Source organism: Crinia signifera, chromosome 9 (assembly GCF_055691185.1).
Source record: "Crinia signifera chromosome 9, ASM5569118v1, whole genome shotgun sequence".
Lineage (NCBI taxonomy): Eukaryota > Metazoa > Chordata > Amphibia > Anura > Myobatrachidae > Crinia > Crinia signifera.
The window spans coordinates 164358279-164386085 of record NC_139225.1 but is presented as its reverse complement, the minus strand read 5'-3'; the positions used below and the strand labels follow the sequence as shown (position 1 = coordinate 164386085).

The 27807-nt window shown below is 52.0% G+C and overlaps 1 protein-coding gene across 1 annotated transcript in view; it reads right to left on the bottom strand.

Moving 5' to 3' along the window:
* The window catches only part of RPS6KA6 (ribosomal protein S6 kinase A6), a 103134-nt gene that overhangs the window by 54900 nt on the left and 20427 nt on the right, over window positions 1-27807 (bottom strand). The window contains exons 2-6 of the mRNA XM_083160378.1: window positions 9349-9408; window positions 8647-8763; window positions 4504-4585; window positions 1500-1580; window positions 612-691 (exon numbers count right to left, since the gene is read on the bottom strand). Of these exons, the coding sequence (XP_083016504.1) occupies window positions 612-691; window positions 1500-1580; window positions 4504-4585; window positions 8647-8763; window positions 9349-9408 (420 nt within the window). The remainder of the gene's footprint in view (window positions 1-611; window positions 692-1499; window positions 1581-4503; window positions 4586-8646; window positions 8764-9348; window positions 9409-27807) is intronic.

The following is a 27807-nucleotide window of genomic DNA, read 5'->3' as shown; positions in this document are numbered from 1 at the left end:
ACACATTTTCCGCAGCGCTGTACAGAGATTATTGTACAATCACATCAGTTCCTGCCCCAGTGGAGTTTACGCTCTATATTCCCGAACACATGTACACGCTCACACAGACATTCAAGGGTTACTGTCAAATAACAGACTAGTATATTTTTGGGATTGTGGGGGGAAACCGGAGCAAACTGGCGCTAGCATAGGGAGAATATACAAACTCCACACAGTTAGGGCCACGGTAGGGATAGAACCCATGACCTCAGTGCTGTGAGGCAGTAATGCAGACCGTTACACCGTTCGTACTGCCCCAAATTTTTCTCAGGGCTTAATACATCTGCCCCTGTGATCTGTGATGTTCTAACCAACATGTCGCAGCCCTCCAGTCAGGGATGGTGGTGGGTCGTCGGTGGGGGGCGGGGCTAAGTCTAAGTAGTGGTTGTGGAAACTCAACTATCAATCATTCCAACACTAATTATCTATGTAATTCAGAAATCAGAAATCCATTCTCACCAGGTCCCTGTAATATAATTACACTCGGTATAAAGCAGCGGCGATCTTACAGAGAACGCCTCTATTAGGGACCTAACGGCACAAGGTATGGTATAAAAGCAGATAGTAGTTACCTCTTTGGACAGCCGCGTGAAGACATCTCCTCCCCTGAGGAAGTCCAGAATCAGGTATAATTTCCCTTCTGTCTGAAAGGCTGAGAACATAAGGAGACAGAGAGACAATATTACAGTTCCAGCACTGTACACCTGTCCTGCCCCGGGTATACTCCTAGCACACACATCAGTGCTGAGCTCCCGCAGCATCTCTAAGTACTTCTCATACATAGAGAATTGCCATGGCAACTGCACAGTATCCAGACACTTAATGGGGATTCAGTGCAATGTAACGGTGCACACTGCACCAGTCACTATAAGGAGAACCTTGCCAAGTTCCTGGCCGCAATGTGCTGCGGAGTAAGGGCACATCGCAGCCAGAAGAAGGAATTGGGTGCCCCTTTGAGGGCCAGGGTCATTTACTGGGGACGCCAAACCTCACGCAATGTTCAGCCATGTATATAACTGGATGGGAATTAATCAGCCATTTGCTGTCCGGAAACGTCACAATGAAGTCATCCACGTAACAAGCTGATAATTATACGAGGATTGCTGGGTGGAACATTTTACCCCTAAAATTTAGTCAAAATCCCTGCTTAGTGGGTGGTTGCAAATAACGGTCACAGTTTACAGAGCACCCAGCGGATCATAGGTACCAGGTCAGCCAGCAGGTGCACTGGGAGGAGTTTACCAACTGTCACATATTCCAGAGCACAATGGTGATGCATTGCAAATGGGAGGAGGAAGTTTTACCACATAGCTCAGAATCGAAGCAACCCCATTATAAGTGTGCAAATCTAGAGACCAACATAGAAACATAGAAACATAGACCTTGAATATATGATGTGCCCTCCTCAGACACCAGCATCACAGAAATCACCTTTCTGCTATTAGTACATAGACACTCACCGTAGTGCAACTTGACAATAAATGGGTGGTTCACTTCCACAAGGATATCACGCTCCATCTTCGTTCGGACTCTGTCTCTTACTGCACATGGAATAGAAGACACACAAAAAGGTTATAGCTCTACTTCTACCCACAGGTAAATATAACATATACACATAGAGGGTGACATAGTAATTAAGGCTGAAAAAATACATTAGTCCATTGAGTTCAACCTATCTGGCCTGTAACTACTGACGTGAGTAAGTCATATCTATAGGATTCCCTTAGTGGCTGCATCCAGTTTTGATATAAATCACCCCACCGGCAATGAGTTCCAGAATGTTACTGCTCTAATGGTGAAGAATCCTCTTCTTAATTCAGTACGGAATTTATTTTCCCCGATCCTCAGTACATGCCCGCGTGTCCTAAGTATAGGCCTGATACTGAACAATCATCTCCCAATTCCACATGATTCCCAATCCTGTATGTGAACATACCAATCATATCAACCTCCGTTTCTCCAGTGATAACATATTCAGTTTGGATAATCTATCTTTGTATTCTAGTGATTCGAGACCTTTCACTAGCTTAGTCGCCCTTCTCTGTACCTGTTCCAATTCACTTATGTCCTTTTTAAGGTGCGGTGCCCAGAATTGAACACAATACTCCAAGTGTGGTCTCACCAATGGCTTGTAAAGAGGCACTATCACATTGGCATCCCTTGAATCCATTCCACTTGAGCAGTGTGCACTATTACGCAATGTATCATCTATGATGACCCCCAAGTCCTTCTCCACAGCAGAATTCCTTATAATTATTCCATTTAGTCTATAAGTAGCTTTTTGTTCCCATAATGCATCACTTTACATTTCTAAACGTTAATTAAAGCGGAAAGGTGGAAAATGCAGTTTAAGTCACTTTGTAGTGTTTCCACATCCTCTCCTGAATTAGTTTCCTTACTCAATTTCATGTCGTCCGCAAATATTAAAATTTTACTCACTATGTCACTTCCTATATCCTTAATAAATATATTAAACAAGGTGGGTCCCAATAATGAACCTGGTGGGACTCCACTTTGGACCATACCCAACTGGAATGTATGCCATTTACCACCACTCTCTGTCCCCGATTGTGCAACCAGTTTTTAATCCAATTACAAATTTTACCTCCTAACCCTAAAATACCTAGTGTTCCTTATAACCTTTTATGAGGCACCGTGTCAAAAGCTTTAGCGAAATTGAGAAGTATTACATCAACAGATTTCCCTAAATCCAACCCCCTACTGACTTCCTCATAGAAGCTAATTAAATTAGTCTTACATGATCTATTTTTGACGAACCCATGCGACGAACTAATAATGGTGGGTTATAAGGTGATAAACCTTATAACCCACCATTACTTATCACTTTATCCTGTTCTAAGAAATTTTGGATACTCTCTCTTATTATTCCTTCTAATATTTTTCCCACAATGGATGTAAGGCTGACCGGTCTATAATTGTCAGGGTTAGTTTTGCTACCTTTCTTCCATATTGGTACTACGTTAGCTATGCGCCAGTCCGTTGGTACCATCCCCGAGTTTATTGATTCCTCGAATGTCTGATATAACGGTAGTTCTATGACAGAACTCAATTATTTTAGTATCCTAGGGTGTATTCCGTCCGGGCCAGGAGATTTGTTACTATTTAGGTCTATTTTTGACCATTACCTCACTCAAACATACAGTTTGGGAGCAATCAAGAGCCGAGCATTTAATCTGTGGGAGATCTTCAGAAGATTCTTCCCTTGTAAAGCAAAAAATTCATTGAATAATTCTGCTTTCCCTTTTCCTTCCATTACCAGGTTTTCTGCTTATTTTTTAGTGGGCCAATATTTTCCTTTCTTAACCATTTCCTGTTTATATAATAGTAGAATTTTTTTGGGATTAGATTTGCTATCTGCGGCTATTTTACGTTCAATTTAGCCATCTTGATTGTATTTTTAGATTTCTAATTACATTCTTTATATGCGGCAAATGATTCGGGTGAATCAGGTTGGTTTGCAAAAGCAAACTCCTTCTTTAAACACTTTTTCTCTAAACCATGTGCACTGCAGGGCAGATGTAACATGTGCAGAGAGGAGGAGAGCAGGATAACCCCATGGCGGAGAGCAGGATAACCCCATGGCGGAGAGCAGGATAACCCCATGGCGGAGAGCAGGATAACCCCGTGGAGGAGAGCAGGATAACCCCGTGGAGGAGAGCAGGATAACCCCATGGCAGAGAGCAGGATAACCCCATGGCGGAGAGCAGGGTAACCCCATGGCGGAGAGCAGGATAACCCCATGGCGGAGAGCAGGATAACCCCGTGGAGGAGAGCAGGATAACCCCGTGGAGGAAAGCAGGATAACCCCATGGCAGAGAGCAGGATAACCCCATGGCGGAGAGCAGGGTAACCCCATGGCGGAGAGCAGGATAACCCCATGGCGGAGAGCAGAATAACCCCATGGCAGAGAGCAGGATAACCCCATGGCGGAGAGCAGGGTAACCCCATGGCGGAGAGCAGGATAACCCCATGGCGGAGAGCAGGATAATCCCATGGCGGAGAGCAGGATAACCCCATGGCAGAGAGCAGGATAACCCCATGGCAGGGAGCAGGATAATCCCATGGCAGAGAGCAGGGTAACCCCATAGCGGAGAGCACCAGGGGAAGAGATTCTGCCGTTTTCAGAATATTTCGGATATGGGATACCCAACCTGACACCGTACAGCGCTCCATAAAAGATTCTATAACACATTTATGTGCCTGCCCAGTATCACATGATCCATAGGCGGAGCCTGCCCAGTATCACGCGATCCATAGGCGGAGCCTGCCCAGTATCACGCGATCCATAGGCGGAGCCTGCCCAGTATCACATGATCCATAGGCGGAGCCTGCCCAGTATCACATGATCCATAGGCGGAGCCTGCCCAGTATCACATGATCCATAGGCGGAGCCTGCCCAGTATCACATGATCCATAGGCGGAGCCTACAATTACAGCACTCACCTTTCAGAGAAGCCTTTTTTAATACTTTCATTGCATAAAGTTGTTCGGCATCTGGCCCGATGGTCTTACGCACGAGGAAAACCTGCAGAATACACATTTGGCTTAATGACATGAAATCGCTGTGTATGGATGACAGGGTATATGGGTCACTAGATCCGGGGAACGCGGGATAAAGACGCAGCTCTTCTGTAAGTACATCAGGAGACATTGGCTGGGAGATCCCCCAGGTACTGGATGCCTATAGTACCGGTATGGTACCAGTCACGCCATTATATGGTGCTTACCGGCGCAGGAAGGCATTATATCAGGGTAACAGTCCCTCCCTGCGGGAACTATTAGTAACAGAGTAATTACCGGAACGCTCTCTGCAATGTTACTAAACACATGGCAGCGACTGGTCTGCGGGGGTCAGGCGGCACCGCTGTGATATAATTCCCCCTCCATTATTAAACATTCCGGTGATTTCTACAGCTACAGAGAGCCCATTATGTTATGTATAGATGTAATACTCACGCTGGGAGGGATTAGATTGTAATGGGAATATTAACGCTGCTCAGTCCCCGAGTCATACGCTGTTATTCTGCGTTACTACATTATACGTGTGTGTGCGCGCGTGTCCTCACTATATACTGCAGCAAGGCACACACATGCCCAGGCCAAGCCAGTTACAGAGCACATGTAAGACACGCTCCTGGAACATGTAACATGGACAGAAGTGTCGCCCTCTCTGCGCGCTGGGCCGGGTCAGAACCTTCTCGCATCTGGTGTTTTATCTGCCCAAACGCATTTTTGTCGTAGCGCAATGTGGCTCGGAGGCGCGAGGGGACTGCGCTGAGTGCGACACATGACACTTGTATAATAACTAAGATGGAACTTCTATTGACGTAGCCCATAGCAACCAATCAGATTATATCGATTATCTTCTAGAAAGTGATAAATAAATGAGAAGTTGCTACGGACAACATCTCATTTACCAGAGAACTCCCATCTTAGTAAATGTAGAGTCTCTCATCCGTACATGAAGTCCTGTCCTGCTCTGTATACAGACTCCGTCACACACAATATACAGATGCAGCCGCACCGCCAGGTCTTGTGACGCGTACGCGACCATTGGCAGATGTGTGGAATACACAGGGAGTGTGGAACATCGGTACAAGTGTCATCTGTCACGTCACTCAGCACAGGACGCACTCTCAGGCCGGAGGTAGGAGGACACAAGTGTCCTGTATATAACACAACACAACTTACTGCCCCTCCATCTGCACAATAACAGGAACATTTAGTAAAGCCTCTGAAAGTGACAGTTATTGTTTGCGCCTGATTGGTTTTCTTCCAGCTTGTCAATCCGGCTGCGTGTGACGGCACACAGCTGGACCTGTGCACACGCGGTGCACCCACTATCAGAGCTGTATGTAAATCATTGGGTCCAATATTAGTGATTAACCCTAAAGTCTCCTACAGTGATGGTACAGCAGAAACACATGTTCCACAGCGTCTCAGCACACGTATGTGACATGACCAGTCGGCAGCAGAATATACAGCAAACATATGACCGTTACATTATCCTCCTATCAGCTATTGTATTATCCTCACTGGTGCAGTGATAACAGCGGAACCGCAGAACAGAGGTCAGTGCGTCATGTCCAGCGCCTGACCATTGCTGTATGTTGTACACATCATATGAAATCAGTAATATGAATCTGGTCCCGGTCTTGGATTAAGACCACACAGGGGAGAAACATGAAGGCAGATTGGGGAGAGCGGAAGGCACGTGGGAACCGGGGAGAGGCAGCCACCGGGGAGAGCAGAAGAGAGGCGAGCACCGGGGAGAGCAGAAGAGACGCAGGCCCCGGGGAGAGCAGAAGAGACGCGGGCCCCGGGGAGAGCAGAAGAGACGCGGGCCCCGGGGAGAGCAGAAGAGGAGGGCACCGGGGAGAGCAGAAGAGACGTGGGCACAGGAGAGAGCAGAAGAGACGTGGGCACAGGAGAGAGCAGAAGAGGAGGGCACCGGGGAGAGCAGGAGAGGAGGGCATCAGGGAGAGCAGGAGAGGAGGGCACCGGGGAGAGCAGGAGAGGAGGGCACCGGGGAGAGCGGAAAAGTGGCAGGCAACTGGGACAGTGGAAGAGAGGTCAGTGCGTCATGTCCAGTGCCTGACCAACACAATATATGAAACTAGGTGATTCATCGCGCCCTACGGGCACTCTTCACACCGGCGTAAGGGGCTGCGCCCCCTTAATTTGTGAACGTTTATATTGTGTGAAATATGGTTAGAATTGTATGAAAGATGCCCTGTATTGCAACTTGAGTTATAGGTGAAATGTGTTACATAGAGAGCATATGATGTGGAAGGGGGTGTGTATTGTTTTGTTTAATTAAAAAGCGGTTACAGAGTAAGATGTACATTGATAGTGTGGATGGTACAGTGACATTTGTGGGTGTGGGGGGGGCTGTGTGTGCATGTTGTTTAGGTGTGTGTGTGTGCAATAGTATAGTAGGGTGTTTTTGAGTCAGCGGCTCCCCACTGGCGGAGGTCACGACACAGGAAAACAGGAGGCTGGGTAGTGATAGGGGTGTGTGGGCATAAGGGGGACTAAAGAGGAGGGTGGGGGACACTGTGCAGCTACTGCCAGTGGGTGAGGGTCCAGTGTGGCAGCACAGGAGTACAGGACGGTGCCCTTGAGTCAGTGTCTCTTCCTACTGGGTGGGAGTTAGGGTGCATGAGAGCAGGAGGCTGGGCTATGAGGCATGATAGGGGAATGTGGGCAACACAGGGTGAGCGGGTCCCCACTGGCGGAAGTTACGGGGCAGGAGAACAGGAGGCAGGGCAGTGATAGAGGTATGCGGGCATGAGGGGTAGTAAAGGTTTTTGGCTGTTGCTGAGTAGGGATAGGCATTGGTGCAGACGCCATCGATGGTTGGCATTGATGGCGATTTTGCACCCTGCCATCGATAGTAGTAACATATTACTTGGATAACCATCGATTGTTGTAGATATCGATGGTTATCCATTATATCTGACTGAATAGGCCGTGGGTCAATCAGAACATGGTGGCGGGACTTCCGGGTGTGGGGGGCGGAGCTATGATCCGTGTCCCGGCACCTTAAAAAAATTTGAAACTTGATCGGTTCTCCTTTGCCATCGATGCAGGGAAACCATCTGGTCCTCCCACATCGATGGCAAAAGTATTCATCATCGGCCATAAACCATCGATTATTTGAAATCATTGATGGTCGATGGGCTTACCTAGAACTGGAGGAGGGTGGGGGACAGTATGCAGCTCCCGGCAGTGGGTGAGCGTCTCCTCCCACTGGGAGGGAGTGAGCGTACATGAGAGCAGGAGGCTGTATAATAGTGGTATGTGGGCAAGACATTGATAAAAGTTGTGGCGCTGGTGCAGAGGGCAGTGGGGAAACCTGCAGTGCGGCAGCCAGGGCCGGATTTCCCACCTAGGGGCGGCACCTGCTTGTGGCGGTACAGGATCCCCCATTGTCACGTGGGTACGAGAAATGCGGGAGCAGGGTCGCGGGGGTCCCGCGAACCGCGGGAGGGGGGTCGCGGGGGTGTGCTGGCAGAGGGGGGGGTGCAGGAGTAATGGTGGATGGCGGCTGTGGAGTAATGGTGGATGGTGGGCGTGTACTGTAGCCCTGGCTGGGCGGGGGGAGGTGATGTCAAGGGGGTGGAACGTTATACACATGAAAACGTTGTACACATAAAACACTGGTCTTTTCCCTAGGGGGGGCGGGTTTGTGTATGCCGCTGGGCGGGAACGTTATATACACAGGGGATGAGTGACAGATCTGGCTAAATATATAAGAGATGAGTCATGAGATTCCGGTTCTGGGCTTGGACGAGACCACACAGAGGAGAAACATGAAGGCAGATTGGGGACAGCGGAAGAGACGTGGGCACCGGGGAGTGCAGGAGAGGCAGGCACCGGGGAGAGCGGAAGAGAGGCGGGCACCGGGGAGTGCAGGAGAGGCAGGCACCGGGGAGAGCGGAAGAGAGGCGGGCACCGGGGAGAGCGGAAGAGAGGCGGGCACCGGGGAGAGCGGAAGAGAGGCGGGCACCGGGGAGAGCGGAAGAGAGGCGGGCACCGGGGAGAGCGGAAGAGAGGCGGGCACCGGGGGGAGAAGCAGCTGACCTTTCCAAACGATCCCTGGCCAAGGACTTTCAGAAGCTCAAACTGTGCCGGGTCGGCTTTCTCGCATCCTTCCTTCACGTGGTGGGTGATCTGAATCTCCTTCACGTTTCCTTCATCCTGGTGACACAGAGGGATGATCAGTGACAATGATACAGAGGAAGCTAATTACTGCTGACACAACCAGGCATGCCGACACACATACACACCCGGCACAGGTGCACTCCCAGGCATGCCGACACACACACACCCGGCACAGATGCACTCCCAGGCATGCTGACACACACACACACCCGGCACAGATGCACTCCCAGGCATGCCGACATACACACACAACCGGCACAGATGCACTCCCAGGCATGCCGACACACACAAACACCCGGCACAGATGCACTCCCAGGCATGCCGACATACACACACACCCGGCACAGATGCACTCCCAGGCATGCCGACACACACAAACACCCGGCACAGATGCATTCCCAGGCATGCCGACACACACACACCCGGCACAAATGCATTCCCAAGCAGACAGCACTTCACAGAACAACTGAACTTCTACCCCTCATGTGAATGTAGGACCACCCTCCTTGTACCTCCCAGACAGGAACCCCTCCGGGAATCACCACTCTGCCCCTGTGGCACAGCCGGGGCACCAGGCATTGTCACCCGCCAATATACACTGCTGGGAAGAACTGTACTCACAAAAGGTAATAAGGAGTCTCCTTCATCCATAGGCTCGTCCACCATCGCCAGACCATTCATCTAAAAGACAATTCACAAGAGAATATTATACAATTGGAAAGAAAGATTTCAACAATGGAATCACAATAGCAGAGTAAAGGCAATAACCACAAACAGAGATACTATGCCAAGTGTTCACACCAGGCAGGGGGCGGGATCACACCAGGCAGGGGGCGGGATCACACCAGGCAGGGGGCGGGATCACACCAGGCAGGGGGCGGGATCACACCAGACAGGGGGCGGGATCACACCAGACAGGGGGCGGGATCACACCAGACAGGGGGCGGGATCACACCAGGCAGGGGGCGGGGTCACACCAGACAGGGGGCGGGGTCACACCAGGCAGGGGACGGGATCACACCAGGCAGGGGGCGGGATCACACCAGGCAGGGGGCGGGATCACACCAGGCAGGGGGCGGGATCACACCAGACAGGGGGCGGGATCACACCAGACAGGGGGCGGGGTCACACCAGACAGGGGACGGGATTTTTACCTTGCGGCACACTGAATAAGATTTTAAAATTGCCAAGGCACACCATGAGATCCCCACAGGGCAAAACACATTGGCCCCCACAGAAAAAAAAATCCTGTTGGCCCCATATAAAAAACAATCACACTGGTCCCCACAAGTAACAAAAATAAAATACATTGGCTCTTTACATGAAAAGAAGAGACCAGTAAATAACAGATGAACTGGTGGTGGCTATAAACTGGTGTGAACATCTCTAGATCTGGGGGCACACTTGAGAACAGCTCAAGGCACACTAGTATGCCACGGCACAGTGGTTGAAAAACACTGGTCTATAAGGTAAAGTAACAAGAAGACTATAGTCTCCATATCAGTAAATGGTATGTACAGTATCACATGATGCATTTTGCAGACAGCAGCCCATGTACGGGAATTGCACCTACTAGGGGTGTTACAATGCACCTAATGGACCGAACTGTATTATAGGCTTTGTTGCTGAAAGCTGGAATCTGGTAGAGAGATGATGTCATTCTGCAGAGGATACAGAGATTATCAGGAGAGGAAGACGGACTATCCCTGCAGGCAGCAAAACATTTACCAGTTATATGATAAATCAGCAAAGGCCAGCTCTGCCTATATCACAGGACAATCTACGGAGCATGAAGGCCGGCTCTGCCTATATCACAGGACAATCTATGGAACGCGAAGGCGGCTCTGCCTAGATCACAGGACAATCTACGGAACGCAAAGGGCGGCTCTGCCTATATCACAGGACAATCTACGGAACGCAAAGGGCGGCTCTGCCTATATCACAGGACAATCAACGGAACGCAAAGGGCGCCTCTGCCTATATCACAGGACAATCTATGGAACGCAAAGGGCGGCTCTGCCTATATCACAGGACAATCTACGGAACGCAAAGGGCGGCTCTGCCTATATCACAGGACAATCTACGGAACGCAAAGGGCGGCTCTGCCTATATCACAGGACAATCTACGGAACGCAAAGGCGGCTCTGCCTATATCACAGGACAATCTACGGAACGCAAAGGCAGCTCTGCCTATATCACAGTACAATCTACGGAACGCAAAGGGCGGCTCTGCCTATATCACAGGACAATCTACAGAATGCGAAGGCAGCTCTGCCTATATCACAGGACAATCTATGGAACGCAAAGGGCGGCTCTGCCTATATCACAGGACAATCTACGGAACGCAAAGGCGGCTGTCAGGGACGTAGAGTATTATATATCTATAGGTGTATAACAAGTTGTTCTACATGAATAGCTTTTGAGATATGTGTATCTATATAGTAGACAATATCTATACTGTAGATGGGATGCGGTCAAAATCCTGACGATCGAAATCCCGACCGCCGCAATCCCGGCACTTTGTCCCTCTATGGGTGTCCACAACACACATAGAGTGAGAATAAAATAGTGTGCCGAGCGTAGAGAGGAACCGGGCCGGCTGTGTGGCGAGCGCATCGCGCCCGCAAGGGGGGGGGGCAATCCACGGTCCCCCCTTGTTGGCATTGCGGCAGTCGGGATTCTGGCGTCGGTATTTCATACTGATCCCATATAGAGATATAGATAGATAGACTCACACATATATAATATATGATATATAAACCAAAACAATGATCCCATAGTGCGGTAGCAGAGACATTGGGGAAAATTTACTAAACTGAGAGTTAGATTTTACATGGGATGTTACTGTGGGCAACTAATCAGAATGTACTTATTTATATAGCATCTAGAAGATAATAAATTGTATCTGATTGGTTGCCCATAGCAACAGAACTCACATTTATGTAAAATGATGTAATGTAGCGGCTATTTGCAGGTCCGGAGGACTTTGTGCACCCGTCTTCCTGCACATAGCGGCCTGTTAATGCCACACAGATCTATGGCACAGGTAATACGCTCGGGAACATGCCCCGCTATCAACTGCTTAGATCCAATACATGGTAATACATAACACATTCTGTACATATCTTGCAATGGGAGACCAGTCCTACAAGAGCCCCTAACTCACTCTCCCAACCAAGGTGCTCGGAAACCCTGGCTATAGGCTTAATGGGAACAGTGTCCCTGGTGGCCAGGAGGAGTACTTGCAGGGCTGTAATAATTCCCCTCGAGTGTTCCTTTACGGAAGCCTCAAGACATTTACATTAATCTATAACTCGCTCAAGGTCTTTGTTTTAATATTCTATTGTTTCCCTTTTGTTTTGTTAAAATATTAAATAATAAATTAGCATTTAGCGATAAGCAGTGCGACACGTCACATCACACAGTACAAAAGGTATGTGCTGCACATACTTTTTGTACTGCCTGCAGATCGCAACGAATCACACGCAAATCGCATGCAAAACCTATACGTTGCGATGCATCTTCCAAAACTCATGCAGTTCCTCTTCCCTGCCTGAGGTGTCTCCCTCTGCTGTGGTATTTCTAGCACAGTGTGGTCTGTATTTCAGCACTGACATGCAGACCATATATGTGCTAGAAGATCAGTACATTATTTCAGAGTTCCTCACTGCACACTGCTGTATTTCTGTAGATACAATATGCTCACTTTATAACAGAATTGCTGGTTCCTTTGTCCATTTAGGGCCACATTAACAATAATAATATTAATAAGCTCATTAATAGTACTAGGTAATTGAACGCGCCCTACGGGCGCTCTTCACACCGTCGTAAGGGGCTGAGCCCCCTTAATTTGTGAACGTTGGTATTGTGTGAAATATGGTTAGAATTGTATGAAAGATGCCTGTATTGCAATTTGAGTTATAGGTGAAATGTGTTAAATAGAGAGCATATGATGTGGAAGGGGGTGTGTATTGTAGCGGTTACAGAGTAAGATGTCCATTGATAGTGTGGAGGGTACAGTGACATTTGTGGGGGGGGGGGGTGTGCGTGTTGTTTAAGTGTGTGTGTGTGTGTGCGCGCAATAGTATAGTAGGGTGTTTTTGAGTCAGCGGCTCCCCACTGGCGGAGGTCACGACACAGGAAAACAGGAGGCTGGGTAGTGATAGGGGTGTGTGGGCATAAGGGGGACTAAAGAGGAGAGTGGGGAACACTGTTCAGCTTCTGCCAGTGGGTGAGGGTCCAGCGTGGCAGCACAGGAGTACAGGACGGTGCCCCTGAGTCAGTGTGTCCTCCTACTGGGTGGGAGTTAGGGTGCTTGAGAGCAGGAGGCGGGGCTATGAGGCATGATAGGAGTATGTGGGCAACACAGCGTCAGCAACTCCCCAGTGGTGGAAGTTACGGTTCAGGAGAGTAGGAAGCTGGGTAGTGATAGGGGTGTGTGGGCATACGGGGGACTAAAGAGGAGGGTGGGGGACACTGTGCAGCTTCTGCCAGTGGGTGAAAGTCCAGCGTGGCAGTACAGGAGTACAGGATGGTGCCCCTGAGTCAGTGTCTCCTCCTACTGGGTGGGAGATAGGGTGCATGAGAGCAGGAGGCTGGGTGGTAAAGCATGATAGGGGAATGTGGGCAACACAGGGTGAGCGGGTCCCCACTGGCGGAAGTTACTGGGCAGGAGAACAGGAGGCAGGGCAGTGATAGAGGTGTGTGGGCATGAGAGGTAGTAAAGGTTTTTGCCTGTTGCAGAGTATGGATGGGCACTGGTGCAGACGCAATCGATGGTTAGCATTGATGGCGATTTTGCACCATGCCATCGATCGTAGTAAAATATTACTTGGATAACCATCGATTGTTGTAGCTATCGATGGTCATACATTATATCTGAATCTGCACAGCCACCACCACATATACCGGCAATTCCCAGCAGCGAAAACTATTGGAAAATTAGAACCTCAAAGCCAGGTGCAGATATAAGAACAGGTGCGCATACGAGGATGGCGCCAGATGAGGCGCGGCTGCAGAACCCATTTTAGGAACAAGGGTTTTTTTTGGGAAGGGGTTCAATTTATGAAACAAACACAAAAAAATGTAATTCCCGTTACGGCTGTGTACCCGACCAGATGTTGTACACCTGTGGTGCGCAGTGCTGTGGGACAGGTGGAGCGCTGCATACACAAAGCCCATAACTTACTTGCAGAAAGTGCGCCAGGCACAGGTACTGTACAACACCACATAGGAAGGGCACTACAGTATACAGTATATCTACACACTGCACCTCTGCACTTTTATCCACCCACAAAAGCAACAAATGGCTAAAATTTAGTTCCACTTATAAACCTAGAAGCTCATCCGTTACAGAGGCGGTGAAGCCACTGTCTGGTATGAATATATAGATTATATTAGAGCGGAGTAATATATATGGAGAAATGGAAACAGTGCTCCCTTTAACTGACTCCTGCTGAAGAAAAGCGCTATAGAAATAAAATAACTACAGTACATCGGTCCATCATACTTTGAGTAACCGGCAGCCATGTTTAGTAAGGGTAGCATCACTCTCCAAGCTGGCAATGACTGAATGACAGGCTTACAGGCTTGCTCTGCAGGAATGGACACTATGGATTGGATGACTCATCCATAGAGGCGGAGTCAGCGATGTCTCATCCCATCAGGACATGTGGGAGGAGCTTCAGTCTGATACTTTGTAACAGGACGCAATAACACTCACCAATACCTGTAAATGTCAGATTTAGGGTAGGGTTTAGCTGTCCTATAACAGTACAGAGGCTGCCGGGGAGCATACTTGGAGCCGTAGGTACAGTACAAGTTCCCTAGAGTCCTATTACCTTTGTCTCCCAGGTGCTGAAAATAACTAAGGAAAACTTATATACATACACAGAAAGTGATGGGAAAGACAGATATACAGGAAAATCGAGAATGGGAGACGTGAGACCGATGTATCAGGGAGGGCAGAGGTGCTGTCCCTGTGTGTAGAGGGTAAGGACACAGATACACCTCTGAATAGGATGAGGAAACACAATGCAGACAGGTGTCAGTCTACAACCGCGCACACACACACACACACAACAATGTGACTCCGAGACCAGCACCAAGCCCCACCGGTAACACCAAACAGTGGTACCACTGTATGGACAGCAGCCCACCGGGCACCGATAACGCACCTGACGGGACCGGCCAAACCTCAGCCGAGCGTCTCTCCGCCTTGAAATCATTCCAGTTTCTGCTGCTCCTGTTTGTAAGGACGCTAAACTCATTTGGATACACACACGCCCAAAGCATAATGTATGTCATTCTCCCAGGTTAGGTGACTAAGGCAGAAGATGAGTCTGCACAGGTCGGAAGGGAAGTTCAGGTAAAAATAGTCCAGGTGACAGCGAGGAGTCTCCCTGACTCAGCAGCTTTGTACCAGCTGTCCTGCAGGTCATACATAGATACAGGGGCAATGGGGTCGCTGTCATGCAGGTCCTGCATAGATACAGGGGCAATGGGGTATTATACAAGGTGGTGCCCGCTGTCCTGCAGGTCCTACATAGATAAAGGGGCAATGGGGTATTATACAAGGTGGTGCCAGCTGTCCTGCAGGTCGTACATAGATACAGGGGCAATGGGGTATTACACAAGGTGGTGCCCGCTGTCCTGCAGGTCCTACATAGATAAAGGGGCAATGGGGTATTATACAAGGTGGTGCCCGCTGTCCTGCAGGTCATACATAGATACAGGGGCAACGGGGTCGCTGTCCTGCAGGTCATACATAGATACAGGGGCAACGGGGTCGCTGTCCTGCAGGTCCTGCATAGATACAGGGGCAATGGGGTATTACACAAGGTGGTGCCCGCTGTCCTGCAGGTCCTACATAGATACAGGGGCAATGGGGTATTACACAAGGTGGTGCCCGCTGTCCTGCAGGTCCTACATAGATACAGGGGCAATGGGGTATTACACAAGGTGGTGCCGGCTGTCCTGCAGGTCCTACATAGATACAGGGGCAATGGGGTATTAAACAAGGTGCTGCCGGCTGTCCTGCAGGTCCTACATAGATACAGGGGCAATGGGGTATTACACAAGGTGGTGCCCGCTGTCCTGCAGGTCCTGCATAGATACAGGGGCAATGGGGTATTACACAAGGTGGTGCCGGCTGTCCTGCAGGTCCTGCATAGATACAGGGGCAATGGGGTATTACACAAGGTGGTGCCCGCTGTCCTGCAGGTCCTGCATAGATACAGGGGCAATGGGGTATTATACAAGGTGGTGCCGGCTGTCCTGCAGGTCCTGCATAGATACAGGGGCAATGGGGTATTACACAAGGTGGTGCCCGCTGTCCTGCAGGTCCTGCATAGATACAGGGGCAATGGGGTATTACACAAGGTGGTGCCGGCTGTCCTGCAGGTCCTACATAGATACAGGGGCAATGGGGTATTAAACAAGGTGCTGCCGGCTGTCCTGCAGGTCCTACATAGATACAGGGGCAATGGGGTATTACACAAGGTGGTGCCCGCTGTCCTGCAGGTCCTGCATAGATACAGGGGCAATGGGGTATTACACAAGGTGGTGCCGGCTGTCCTGCAGGTCCTGCATAGATACAGGGGCAATGGGGTATTACACAAGGTGGTGCCCGCTGTCCTGCAGGTCCTGCATAGATACAGGGGCAATGGGGTATTACACAAGGTGGTGCCGGCTGTCCTGCAGGTCCTGCATAGATACAGGGGCAATGGGGTATTACACAAGGTGGTGCCCGCTGTCCTGCAGGTCCTACATAGATACAGGGGCAATGGGGTATTACACAAGGTGGTGCCGGCTGTCCTGCAGGTCCTACATAGATACAGGGGCAATGGGGTATTACACAAGGTGGTGCCCGCTGTCCTGCAGGTCCTACATAGATACAGGGGCAATGGGGTATTACACAAGGTGGTGCCCGCTGTCCTGCAGGTCCTACATAGATACAGGGGCAATGGGGTATTACACAAGGTGGTGCCGGCTGTCCTGCAGGTCCTACATAGATACAGGGGCAATGGGGTATTAAACAAGGTGCTGCCGGCTGTCCTGCAGGTCCTACATAGATACAGGGGCAATGGGGTATTACACAAGGTGGTGCCCGCTGTCCTGCAGGTCCTGCATAGATACAGGGGCAATGGGGTATTACACAAGGTGGTGCCGGCTGTCCTGCAGGTCCTGCATAGATACAGGGGCAATGGGGTATAACACAAGGTGGTGCCCGCTGTCCTGCAGGTCCTGCATAGATACAGGGGCAATGAGGTATTATACAAGGTGGTGCCGGCTGTCCTGCAGGTCCTGCATAGATACAGGGGCAATGGGGTATTACACAAGGTGGTGCCCGCTGTCCTGCAGGTCCTACATAGATACAGGGGCAATGGGGTATTACACAAGGTGCTGCCGGCTGTCCTGCAGGTCCTACATAGATACAGGGGCAATGGGGTATTACACAAGGTGGTGCCCGCTGTCCTGCAGGTCCTGCATAGATACAGGGGCAATGGGGTATTATACAAGGTGGTGCCGGCTGTCCTGCAGGTCATGCATAGATACAGGGGCAATGGGGTATTACACAAGGTGGTGCCCGCTGTCCTGCAGGTCCTGCATAGATACAGGGGCAATGGGGTATTATACAAGGTGGTGCCGGCTGTCCTGCAGGTCATGCATAGATACAGGGGCAATGGGGTATTACACAAGGTGGTGCCGGCTGTCCTGCAGGTCCTGCATAGATACAGGGGCAATGGGGTATTACACAAGGTGGTGCCCGCTGTCCTGCAGGTCCTGCATAGATACGGGGCAATGGGGTATTATACAAGGTGGTGCCGGCTGTCCTGCAGGTCATGCATAGATACAGGGGCAATGGGGTATTACACAAGGTGGTGCCGGCTGTCCTGCAGGTCCTGCATAGATACAGGGGCAATGGGGTATTACACAAGGTGGTGCCGGCTGTCCTGCAGGTCCTGCATAGATACAGGGGCAATGGGGTATTACACAAGGTGGTGCCGGCTGTCCTGCAGGTCCTGCATAGATACAGGGGCAATGGGGTATTATACAAGGTGGTGCCCGCTGTCCTGCAGGTCCTGCATAGATACAGGGGCAATGGGGTATTACACAAGGTGGTGCCGGCTGTCCTGCAGGTCCTGCATAGATACAGGGGCAATGGGGTATTACACAAGGTGGTGCCGGCTGTCCTGCAGGTCGTGCATAGATACAGGGGCAATGGGGTATAACACAAGGTGGTGCCCGCTGTCCTGCAGGTCCTGCATAGATACAGGGGCAATGGGGTATTACACAAGGTGGTGCCGGCTGTCCTGCAGGTCGTGCATAGATACAGGGGCAATGGGGTATAAACACAAGGTGGTGCCGGCTGTCCTGCAGGTCCTGCATAGATACAGGGGCAATGGGGTATTACACAAGGTGGTGCCGGCTGTCCTGCAGGTCCTGCATAGATACAGGGGCAATGGGTATTATACAAGGTGGTGCCCGCTGTCCTGCAGGTCCTGCATAGATACAGGGGCAATGGGGTATTACACAAGGTGGTGCCGGCTGTCCTGCAGGTCCTGCATAGATACAGGGGCAATGGGGTATTACACAAGGTGGTGCCGGCTGTCCTGCAGGTCGTGCATAGATACAGGGGCAATGGGGTATAACACAAGGTGGTGCCCGGCTGTCCTGCAGGTCCTGCATAGATACAGGGGCAATGGGGTATTACACAAGGTGGTGCCGGCTGTCCTGCAGGTCCTGCATAGATACAGGGGCAATGGGGTATAACACAAGGTGGTGCCGGCTGTCCTGCAGGTCCTGCATAGATACAGGGGCAATGGGGTATTACACAAGGTGGTGCCGGCTGTCCTGCAGGTCCTGCATAGATACAGGGGCAATGGGGTATTACACAAGGTGGTGCCGGCTGTCCTGCAGGTCGTGCATAGATACAGGGCAATGGGGTATTATACAAGGTGGTGCCGGCTGTCCTGCAGGTCCTGCATAGATACAGGGGCAATGGGGTATTACACAAGGTGGTGCCGGCTGTCCTGCAGGTCCTGCATAGATACAGGGGCAATGGGGTATTACACAAGGTGGTGCCGGCTGTCCTGCAGGTCCTGCATAGATACAGGGCAATGGGGTATTACACAGGTGGTGCCGGCTGTCCTGCAGGTCCTGCATAGATACAGGGGCAATGGGGTATTATACAAGGTGGTGCCCCTGTCCTGCAGGTCCTGCATAGATACAGGGGCAATGGGGTATTACACAAGGTGGTGCCGGCTGTCCTGCAGGTCCTGCATAGATACAGGGGCAATGGGGTATTACACAAGGTGGTGCCGGCTGTCCTGCAGGTCGTGCATAGATACAGGGGCAATGGGGTATAACACAAGGTGGTGCCCGCTGTCCTGCAGGTCCTGCATAGATACAGGGGCAATGGGGTATTACACAAGGTGGTGCCGGCTGTCCTGCAGGTCGTGCATAGATACAGGGGCAATGGGGGTATAACCAAGGTGGTGCCGGCTGTCCTGCAGGTCCTGCATAGATACAGGGGCAATGGGGTATTACACAAGGTGGTGCCGGCTGTCCTGCAGGTCCTGCATAGATACAGGGGCAATGGGGTATTATACAAGGTGGTGCCCGCTGTCCTGCAGGTCCTGCATAGATACAGGGGCAATGGGGTATTACACAAGGTGGTGCCGGCTGTCCTGCAGGTCCTGCATAGATACAGGGGCAATGGGGTATTACACAAGGTGGTGCCGGCTGTCCTGCAGGTCGTGCATAGATACAGGGGCAATGGGGTATAACACAAGGTGGTGCCCGCTGTCCTGCAGGTCCTGCATAGATACAGGGGCAATGGGGTATTACACAAGGTGGTGCCGGCTGTCCTGCAGGTCGTGCATAGATACAGGGGCAATGGGGTATAACACAAGGTGGTGCCGGCTGTCCTGCAGGTCCTGCATAGATACAGGGGCAATGGGGTATTACACAAGGTGGTGCCGGCTGTCCTGCAGGTCCTGCATAGATACAGGGGCAATGGGGTATTACACAAGGTGGTGCCGGCTGTCCTGCAGGTCGTGCATAGATACAGGGGCAATGGGGTATTATACAAGGTGGTGCCGGCTGTCCTGCAGGTCCTGCATAGATACAGGGGCAATGGGGTATTACACAAGGTGGTGCCGGCTGTCCTGCAGGTCCTGCATAGATACAGGGGCAATGGGGTATTACACAAGGTGGTGCCGGCTGTCCTGCAGGTCCTGCATAGATACAGGGGCAATGGGGTATTACACAAGGTGGTGCCGGCTGTCCTGCAGGTCCTGCATAGATACAGGGGCAATGGGGTATTACACAAGGTGGTGCCCGCCGTATAGAAGACGTCTCTTGTTGGAGGGTCTGGCTTCTCACAGACACACGTAAGGATTAGCAGAACCCTCGTCCTGCCCTTCTGTGGTGGTGTCATCTGCATATACCCCAAAGCCCAACCGTTCCATACAGTCCCATTCAATGGAGTGTACCAGGGTCTAAATGATGTTCTCGGCCTCTGGTCGCGCTGGCGGTACAACACGTGTGATGGGCCTCTGGCCGCGCTGGCGGTACAACACGTGTGATGGGCCTCTGGCCGCGCTGGCGGTACAACACGTGTGATGGGCAGGGGTGTGGTACAGCTCAGAGACTATGGGCACAATGTAAAGTCATTTCACCTATAAAAAACATCTGCGTTTGGCTGGCATCGAACTCAGCGGCATTACCCCCAGCCTCTTGTCTAGGTCTACAGTCAGTAGGTTGACCCCAAAAGGTCGACATGCACAAGGTCGACTACAGAAAAAGGTTGACACAGGCATAAGGACAACACTGAAAATGGCCCTTACTCTGATGGCTTTGGTCGGACATGAATTCGGCCAGTGTACCGATGTTGTGTGTATGCGCATGGAGGGGGCGCAGTGGTCTGTTCAGGATCATTACCATATGGGGGTGTTCCTGTGAAAACGCAGGGCGTGCGTGTGGAAAATGCGGCCGTGACGTGCATGCGGGGGGGGGGGGGGCGGACAGCTGACGTAACCGGATAGCAGATACCCGCCCATATCTGGACCACTTGTGCATGGCGACCATCGAATGATGGGGGAGGTTCCCGCAGGCATTGGAATGGATGTCCACATAAAACACCCATTGGCATACCGACCGGCCGACATTGGCTTCTGCCCATGGAAGGAACAGATATTCCACTTATACATGATACATAAAACCTTATGTCAGCAGCTAGGGGCCACGGGGGACACGGCAACCCTTGCTTGTATTGGTCCTGCAGGGCGAGGTGCTGATCACATATTAATGTCCGCATAGCGACCAGCAGATGGAGATTCTCCTCGTGCCGGCGGCTAATGTTACAGTAACACCAGAGACTAAATATAACCCGGGAGAGAACTTACATCAGGCTTAAACAATGGCGGCTGGGACAGGAGGATTCCTTCCGAGGTGGAACCGAGCACAGTAATATAAATGTGGGTACTCCTTATAATGTGGCTGATTCCTATCGCCATCATATGGAGGGCCGCCCAGCACAGGGAAACGTTATTGTACAAGCGCCTTGCTACCACTCTGTATAACATCCTCTAGTCACCACAGCACTGCAACGGCAGGAGAGCCGATACCCCCTGTATAACAGCCCCCAGTCACCACAGCACTGCGACGGCAGGAGAGCCGATACCCCCTGTATAACAGCCCCCAGTCACCACAGCACTGCGACGGCAGGAGGAGAGCTGATACACACCCCCCCGTATAACATCCCCCAGTCACCACAGCACTGCGATGGCAGGAGAGAGTGATACACACACACACCCCCCCCCCCCCGTATAACATCCCCCAGTCACCACAGCACTGCGATGGCAGGAGAGCTGATCCCCCCCCCCCCTGTATAACATCCCCAGTCATTACAGCACTGCGATGGCAGGAGAGAGCTGATACCCCTGTATTACATCTCCCAGTCACCACAGCACTGCGACGGCAGGAGATGAGCCGATACCCCCTGTATAACATCTCCTGGTCACCACAGCACTGCAACGGCAGGAGAGCCGATACCCCCTGTATAACAGCCCCCAGTCACCACAGCACTGCGACGGCAGGAGAGCCGATACCCCCTGTATAACAGCCCCAGTCACCACAGCACTGCGACGGCAGGAGGAGAGCTGATACACACCCCCCCCGTATAACATCCCCCAGTCACCACAGCACTGCGATGGCAGGAGGAGAGCTGATACCCCCTGTATAACATCCCCCACCCACCACAGCACTACGATGGCAGGAGAGAGCTGATACACCCCCACCCCCCCCCCGTATAACATCCCCCAGTCACCACAGCACTGTGATGGCAGGAGGAGAGCTGATACCCCCTGTATAACATCTCCCAGTCACCACAGCACTGCGATGGCAGGAGAGAGCTGATACACACACACACCCCCCCCCCCCCCGTATAACATCCCCCAGTCACCACAGCACTGCGATGGCAGGAGAGCTGATCCCCCCTGTATAACATCCCCCAGTCACCACAGCACTGCGATGGCAGGAGAGCTGATCTCCCCCCCCCCCCCCCCCCCCCCTGTATAACATCCCCCAGTCACCACAGCACTGCGACGGCAGGAGGAGAGCTGATACACACCCCCCCGTATAACATCCCCCAGTCACCACAGCACTGCGATGGCAGGAGGAGAGCTGATACCCCCTGTATAACATCCCCCACCCACCACAGCACTACGATGGCAGGAGAAAGCTGATACACCCCCCCCGTATAACATCCCCCAGTCACCACAGCACTGTGATGGCAGGAGGAGAGCTGATACCCCCTGTATAACATCTCCCAGTCACCACAGCACTGCGATGGCAGGAGAGAGCTGATACACACACACCCCCCCCCCCGTATAACATCCCCCAGTCACCACAGCACTGCGATGGCAGGAGAAGCTGATCCCCCCCCCCCCCCCTGTATAACATCCCCAGTCATTACAGCACTGCGATGGCAGGAGAGAGCTGATACCCCCTGTATTACATCTCCCAGTCACCACAGCATTGCGATGGCAGGAGAGCTGATCCCCCCCCCTGTATAACATCCCCCAGTCACCACAGCACTGCGACGGCAGGAGATGAGCCGATACCCCCTGTATAACATCTCCTGGTCACCACAGCACTGTGATGGCAGAAGGAGAGCTGATACCCCCTGTATAACAGCCCCCAGTCACCACAGCACTGCGATGGCAGGAGGAGAGCTGATTACCCCCCCTGTATAACATCCCCCAGTCACCACAGCACTTCGATGGCAGGAGGAGAGCTGCTACCACTCTGTATAACATCTCCAGGTCACCAACAGCGCTGCGATGGCAAGAGGAGAGCGGATACCCTCGGTATAACATCATACAGTCACCACAGCACTGCGAAATGTGCAGAAGAGCTGGTACCCCTCTATATAACATCTACCGGTCACCACAGCACTGCGACGGCAGGACGAGAGCTGATACCCCCCTGTATAACATCTCCCAGTCACCACAACACTGCGACGGCAGGAGGAGAGCCGATACCCCTGTATAACATATCCGTTCACCACAGCACTGCGAAGGCAGGACGAGAGCTGATACCCCCCTGTATAACATCTCCCAGTCACCACAGCACTGCGACGGCAGGAGGAGAGCTGATACCACTCTGTATAACATCCCCCGGTCACCACAGCACTGCGATGGCAGGAGAGCTTCTACCCCTGTATAACATCCGCCAGTCACCACAGCACTGCAATGGCAGGAGGAGACCTGCTACCCCTGTATAACATCTCCCGGTCACCACAGCACGGTGATGGCAGGAGGAGAGCTGATACCCCCTGTATAACATCCCCCAATCACCACAGCGCTGTGATGGCAGGAGGAGAGCTGATACCCCCTGTATAACATCCCCAATCACCACAGCGCTGTGATGGCAGGAGGAGAGCTGATACCCCTGTATAACATCCCCCAATCACCACAGCGCTGTGATGGCAGGAGGAGAGCTGATACCCCCTGTATAACATCCCCCAATCACCACAGCGCTGTGATGGCAGGAGGAGAGCTGATACCCCCTGTATAACATCCCCCCAGTCACCACAGCGCTGTGATGGCAGGAGGAGAGCTGATACCCCCTGTATAACATCCCCCCAGTCACCACAGCGCTGTGATGGCAGGAGGGAGAGCTGATTACCCCCCCTGTATAACATCCCCCAGTCACCACAGCACTTCGATGGCAGGAGGAGAGCTGCTACCACTCTGTATAACATCTCCAGGTCACCACAGCGCTGCGATGGCAAGAGGAGAGCGGATACCCTCGGTATAACATCATACAGTCACCACAGCACTGCGAAATGTAGCAGAAGAGCTGGTACCCCTCTATATAACATCTACTGGTCACCACAGCACTGCGACGGCAGGACGAGAGCTGATACCCCCCTGTATAACATCTCCCAGTCACCACAGCACTGCGACGGCAGGAGGAGAGCCGATACCCCTGTATAACATATCCCGTTCACCACAGCACTGCGACGGCAGGACGAGAGCTGATACCCCCTGTATAACATCTCCCAGTCACCACAACACTGCGACGGCAGGAGGAGAGCTGATACCCCCTGTATACATATCCCGTTCACCACAGCACTGCGAAGGCAGGACGAGAGCTGATACCCCCCTGTATAACATCTCCCAGTCACCACAGCACTGCGACGGCAGGAGGAGAGCTGATACCACTCTGTATAACATCTCCAGGTCACCACAGCGCTGCGATGGCAAGAGGAGAGCGGATACCCTCGGTATAACATCATACAGTCACCACAGCACTGCGAAATGTAGCAGAAGAGCTGGTACCCTCTATATAACATCTACTGGTCACCACAGCACTGCGACGGCAGGACGAGAGCTGATACCCCCCTGTATAACATCTCCCAGTCACCACAGCACTGCGACGGCAGGAGGAGAGCCGATACCCCTGTATAACATATCCCGTTCACCACAGCACTGCGACGGCAGGACGAGAGCTGATACCCCCTGTATAACATCTCCCAGTCACCACAACACTGCGACGGCAGGAGGAGAGCTGATACCACTCTGTATAACATCCCCCGGTCACCACAGCACTGCGATGGCAGGAGAGCTTCTACCCCTGTATAACATCCGCCAGTCACCACAGCACTGCAATGGCAGGAGGAGACCTGCTACCCCTGTATAACATCTCCCGGTCACCACAGCACGGTGATGGCAGGAGGAGAGCTGATACCCCCTGTATAACATCCCCCAATCACCACAGCGCTGTGATGGCAGGAGGAGAGCTGATACCCCCTGTATAACATCCCCCAATCACCACAGCGCTGTGATGGCAGGAGGAGAGCTGATACCCCCTGTATAACATCCCCCAATCACCACAGCGCTGTGATGGCAGGAGGAGAGCTGATACCCCCTGTATAACATCCCCCCAGTCACCCACAGCGCTGTGATGGCAGGAGGAGAGCTGATACCCCCTGTATAACATCCCCCCAGTCACCACAGCGCTGTGATGGCAGGAGGAGAGCTGATACCCCCTGTATAACATCCCCCAATCACCACAGCGCTGTGATGGCAGGAGGAGAGCTGATACCCCCTGTATAACATCCCCCCAGTCACCACAGCGCTGTGATGGCAGGAGGAGAGCTGATACCCCCTGTATAACATCCCCCCAGTCACCACAGCGCTGTGATGGCAGGAGGAGAGCTGATACCCCCTGTATAACATCCCCCCAGTCACCACAGCGCTGTCATTTGCCAGTGAGGAGCTCTCTCACTGAGCTAGGAGAACCTACCTATGCAAACAGCGACCGGCACGATGGCTAAGTGACGGCGACACGTGTAATGAAGACACACAACTCCTGCCACATCTAGGTGACAAATCATTACATTAGTAACGAGAATTACGCGGCAGTAATGAGACAAATAAATGAGAAAGGGGAAGTTCCCGGGGGGGCTGCACACGTTCTTCTAAGTTATCAGATCATGGAAAGAGAGATAAAGTATCAGCCAGCTACGGCTGTGTTACAGGCTGATGGAAAATTACAGGAGCTGGTTGGTACTATAGCACTTTGGAAGAGGGATATGGAGGGGGGGGGGGGTTATTTAATTTTTGGTGTACACCACAAATGAATAGGCCAAACCTGCAGCCTTCATGTGCTCTATACAAGACGCCAACCAGCACCGAGTCCTCCTCCTACATTGTTCATGTGAACTACAGGTGGGCGCATATATAGGCACCGCCATGTTCTCCATGTATGGGGACATTGCGTCCACCGATATTACGTCGACATGTATTGGGTTGACCACAAAAGGTCGATATGACTTAAGTTGACACATGAAATTGGTCGACAGGATTGGAAGGTTGACACAAGCATTAAGTCAACAATGGCTAGGTCGACAGTCAAAATGTCAACATGAGTTTTTAACAGGTTTTTGTCCCGTATGTCAACATGGTCGTCATGGACAGCGTCAGTGTACGTTGTCCCCTTGCACGGCTCGTTCCGCTGGGGACACTATTCTCCCACCAAGCCCTAGTGGATGGTAGGGTATGAATAACCTACCGCCTGTCGGCATATGTCGGCTAACAAAAACATGTCAACCTTTTAACTGTCGACCTAGCCACTGTCGAACCCAATGTTTGTTTCGACCTTCCAACCCTGTGGACCTATTTCATGTGTCATATGTCGTTTCCCGAATCCAAGCACTGATATCATTTATCCTGTGACTCCCTGTTCGCATGCACCAGATTATACAACCCCAGAGAGCACCCCAATAATGACCCATTACTGGTGCAGACGGACACACCGCAGTGACCCCGCCACCCCCTCTTCCTCAGCAATACAGGGACAGGGTGACAAGGCGTCCTGCTTAGTCACTGCGTACAGAGCACCCCAATAATGACATGTTTCTGACCCATTACTGGTGCAGATGGACACACCGCAGTGACCCCGCCACCCCCTCTTCCTCAGCGATACAGGGACAGGATGACAAGGCGTCCTGCTTAGTCACTGCGTACAGAGCACCCCATAATGACATGTTTCTGACCCATTACTGGTGCAGATGGACACACCGCAGTGACCCCGCCACCCCCTCTTCCTCAGCGATACAGGGACAGGGTGACAAGGCGTCCTGCTTAGTCACTGCATACAGAGCACCCCAATAATGACATGTTTCTGACCCATTACTGGTGCAGATGGACACACCGCAGTGACCCCGCCACCCCCTCTTCCTCAGCGATAGAGGGACAGGATGACAAGGCGTCCTGCTTAGTCACTGCGTACAGAGCACCCCAATAATGACATGTTTCTGACCCATTACTGGTGCAGATGGACACACCGCAGTGACCCCGCCACCCCCTCTTCCTCAGCGATAGAGGGACAGGATGACAAGGCTCCCTGCTTAGTCACTGCGTACAGAGCACCCCAATAATGACATGTTTCTGACCCATTACTGGTGCAGATGGACACACCGCAGTGACCCCGCCACCCCCTCTTCCTCAGCGATACAGGGACAGGGTGACAAGGCTCCCTGCTTAGTCACTGCGTACAGAGCACCCCAATAATGACATGTTTCTGACCCATTACTGGTGCAGATGGACACACCGCAGTGACCCCGCCACCCCCTCTTCCTCAGCGTTACAGGGACAGGGTGACAAGGCTCCCTGCTTAGTCACTGCGTACAGAGCACCCCAATAATGACATGTTTCTGACCCATTACTGGTGCAGATGGACACACCGCAGTGACCCCGCCACCCCCTCTTCCTCAGCGATAGAGGCACAGGGTGACAAGGCTCCCTGCTTAGTCACTGCGTACAGAGCACCCCAATAATGACATGTTTCTGACCCATTACTGGTGCAGATGGACACACCGCAGTGACCCCGCCACCCCCTCTTCCTCAGCAATACAGGGACAGGGTGACAAGGCTCCCTGCTTAGTCACTGCGTACAGAGCACCCAATAATGACATGTTTCTGACCCATTACTGGTGCAGATGGACACACCGCAGTGACCCCGCCACCCCCTCTTCCTCAGCGAGGGACAGAGGGGGTGACAAGG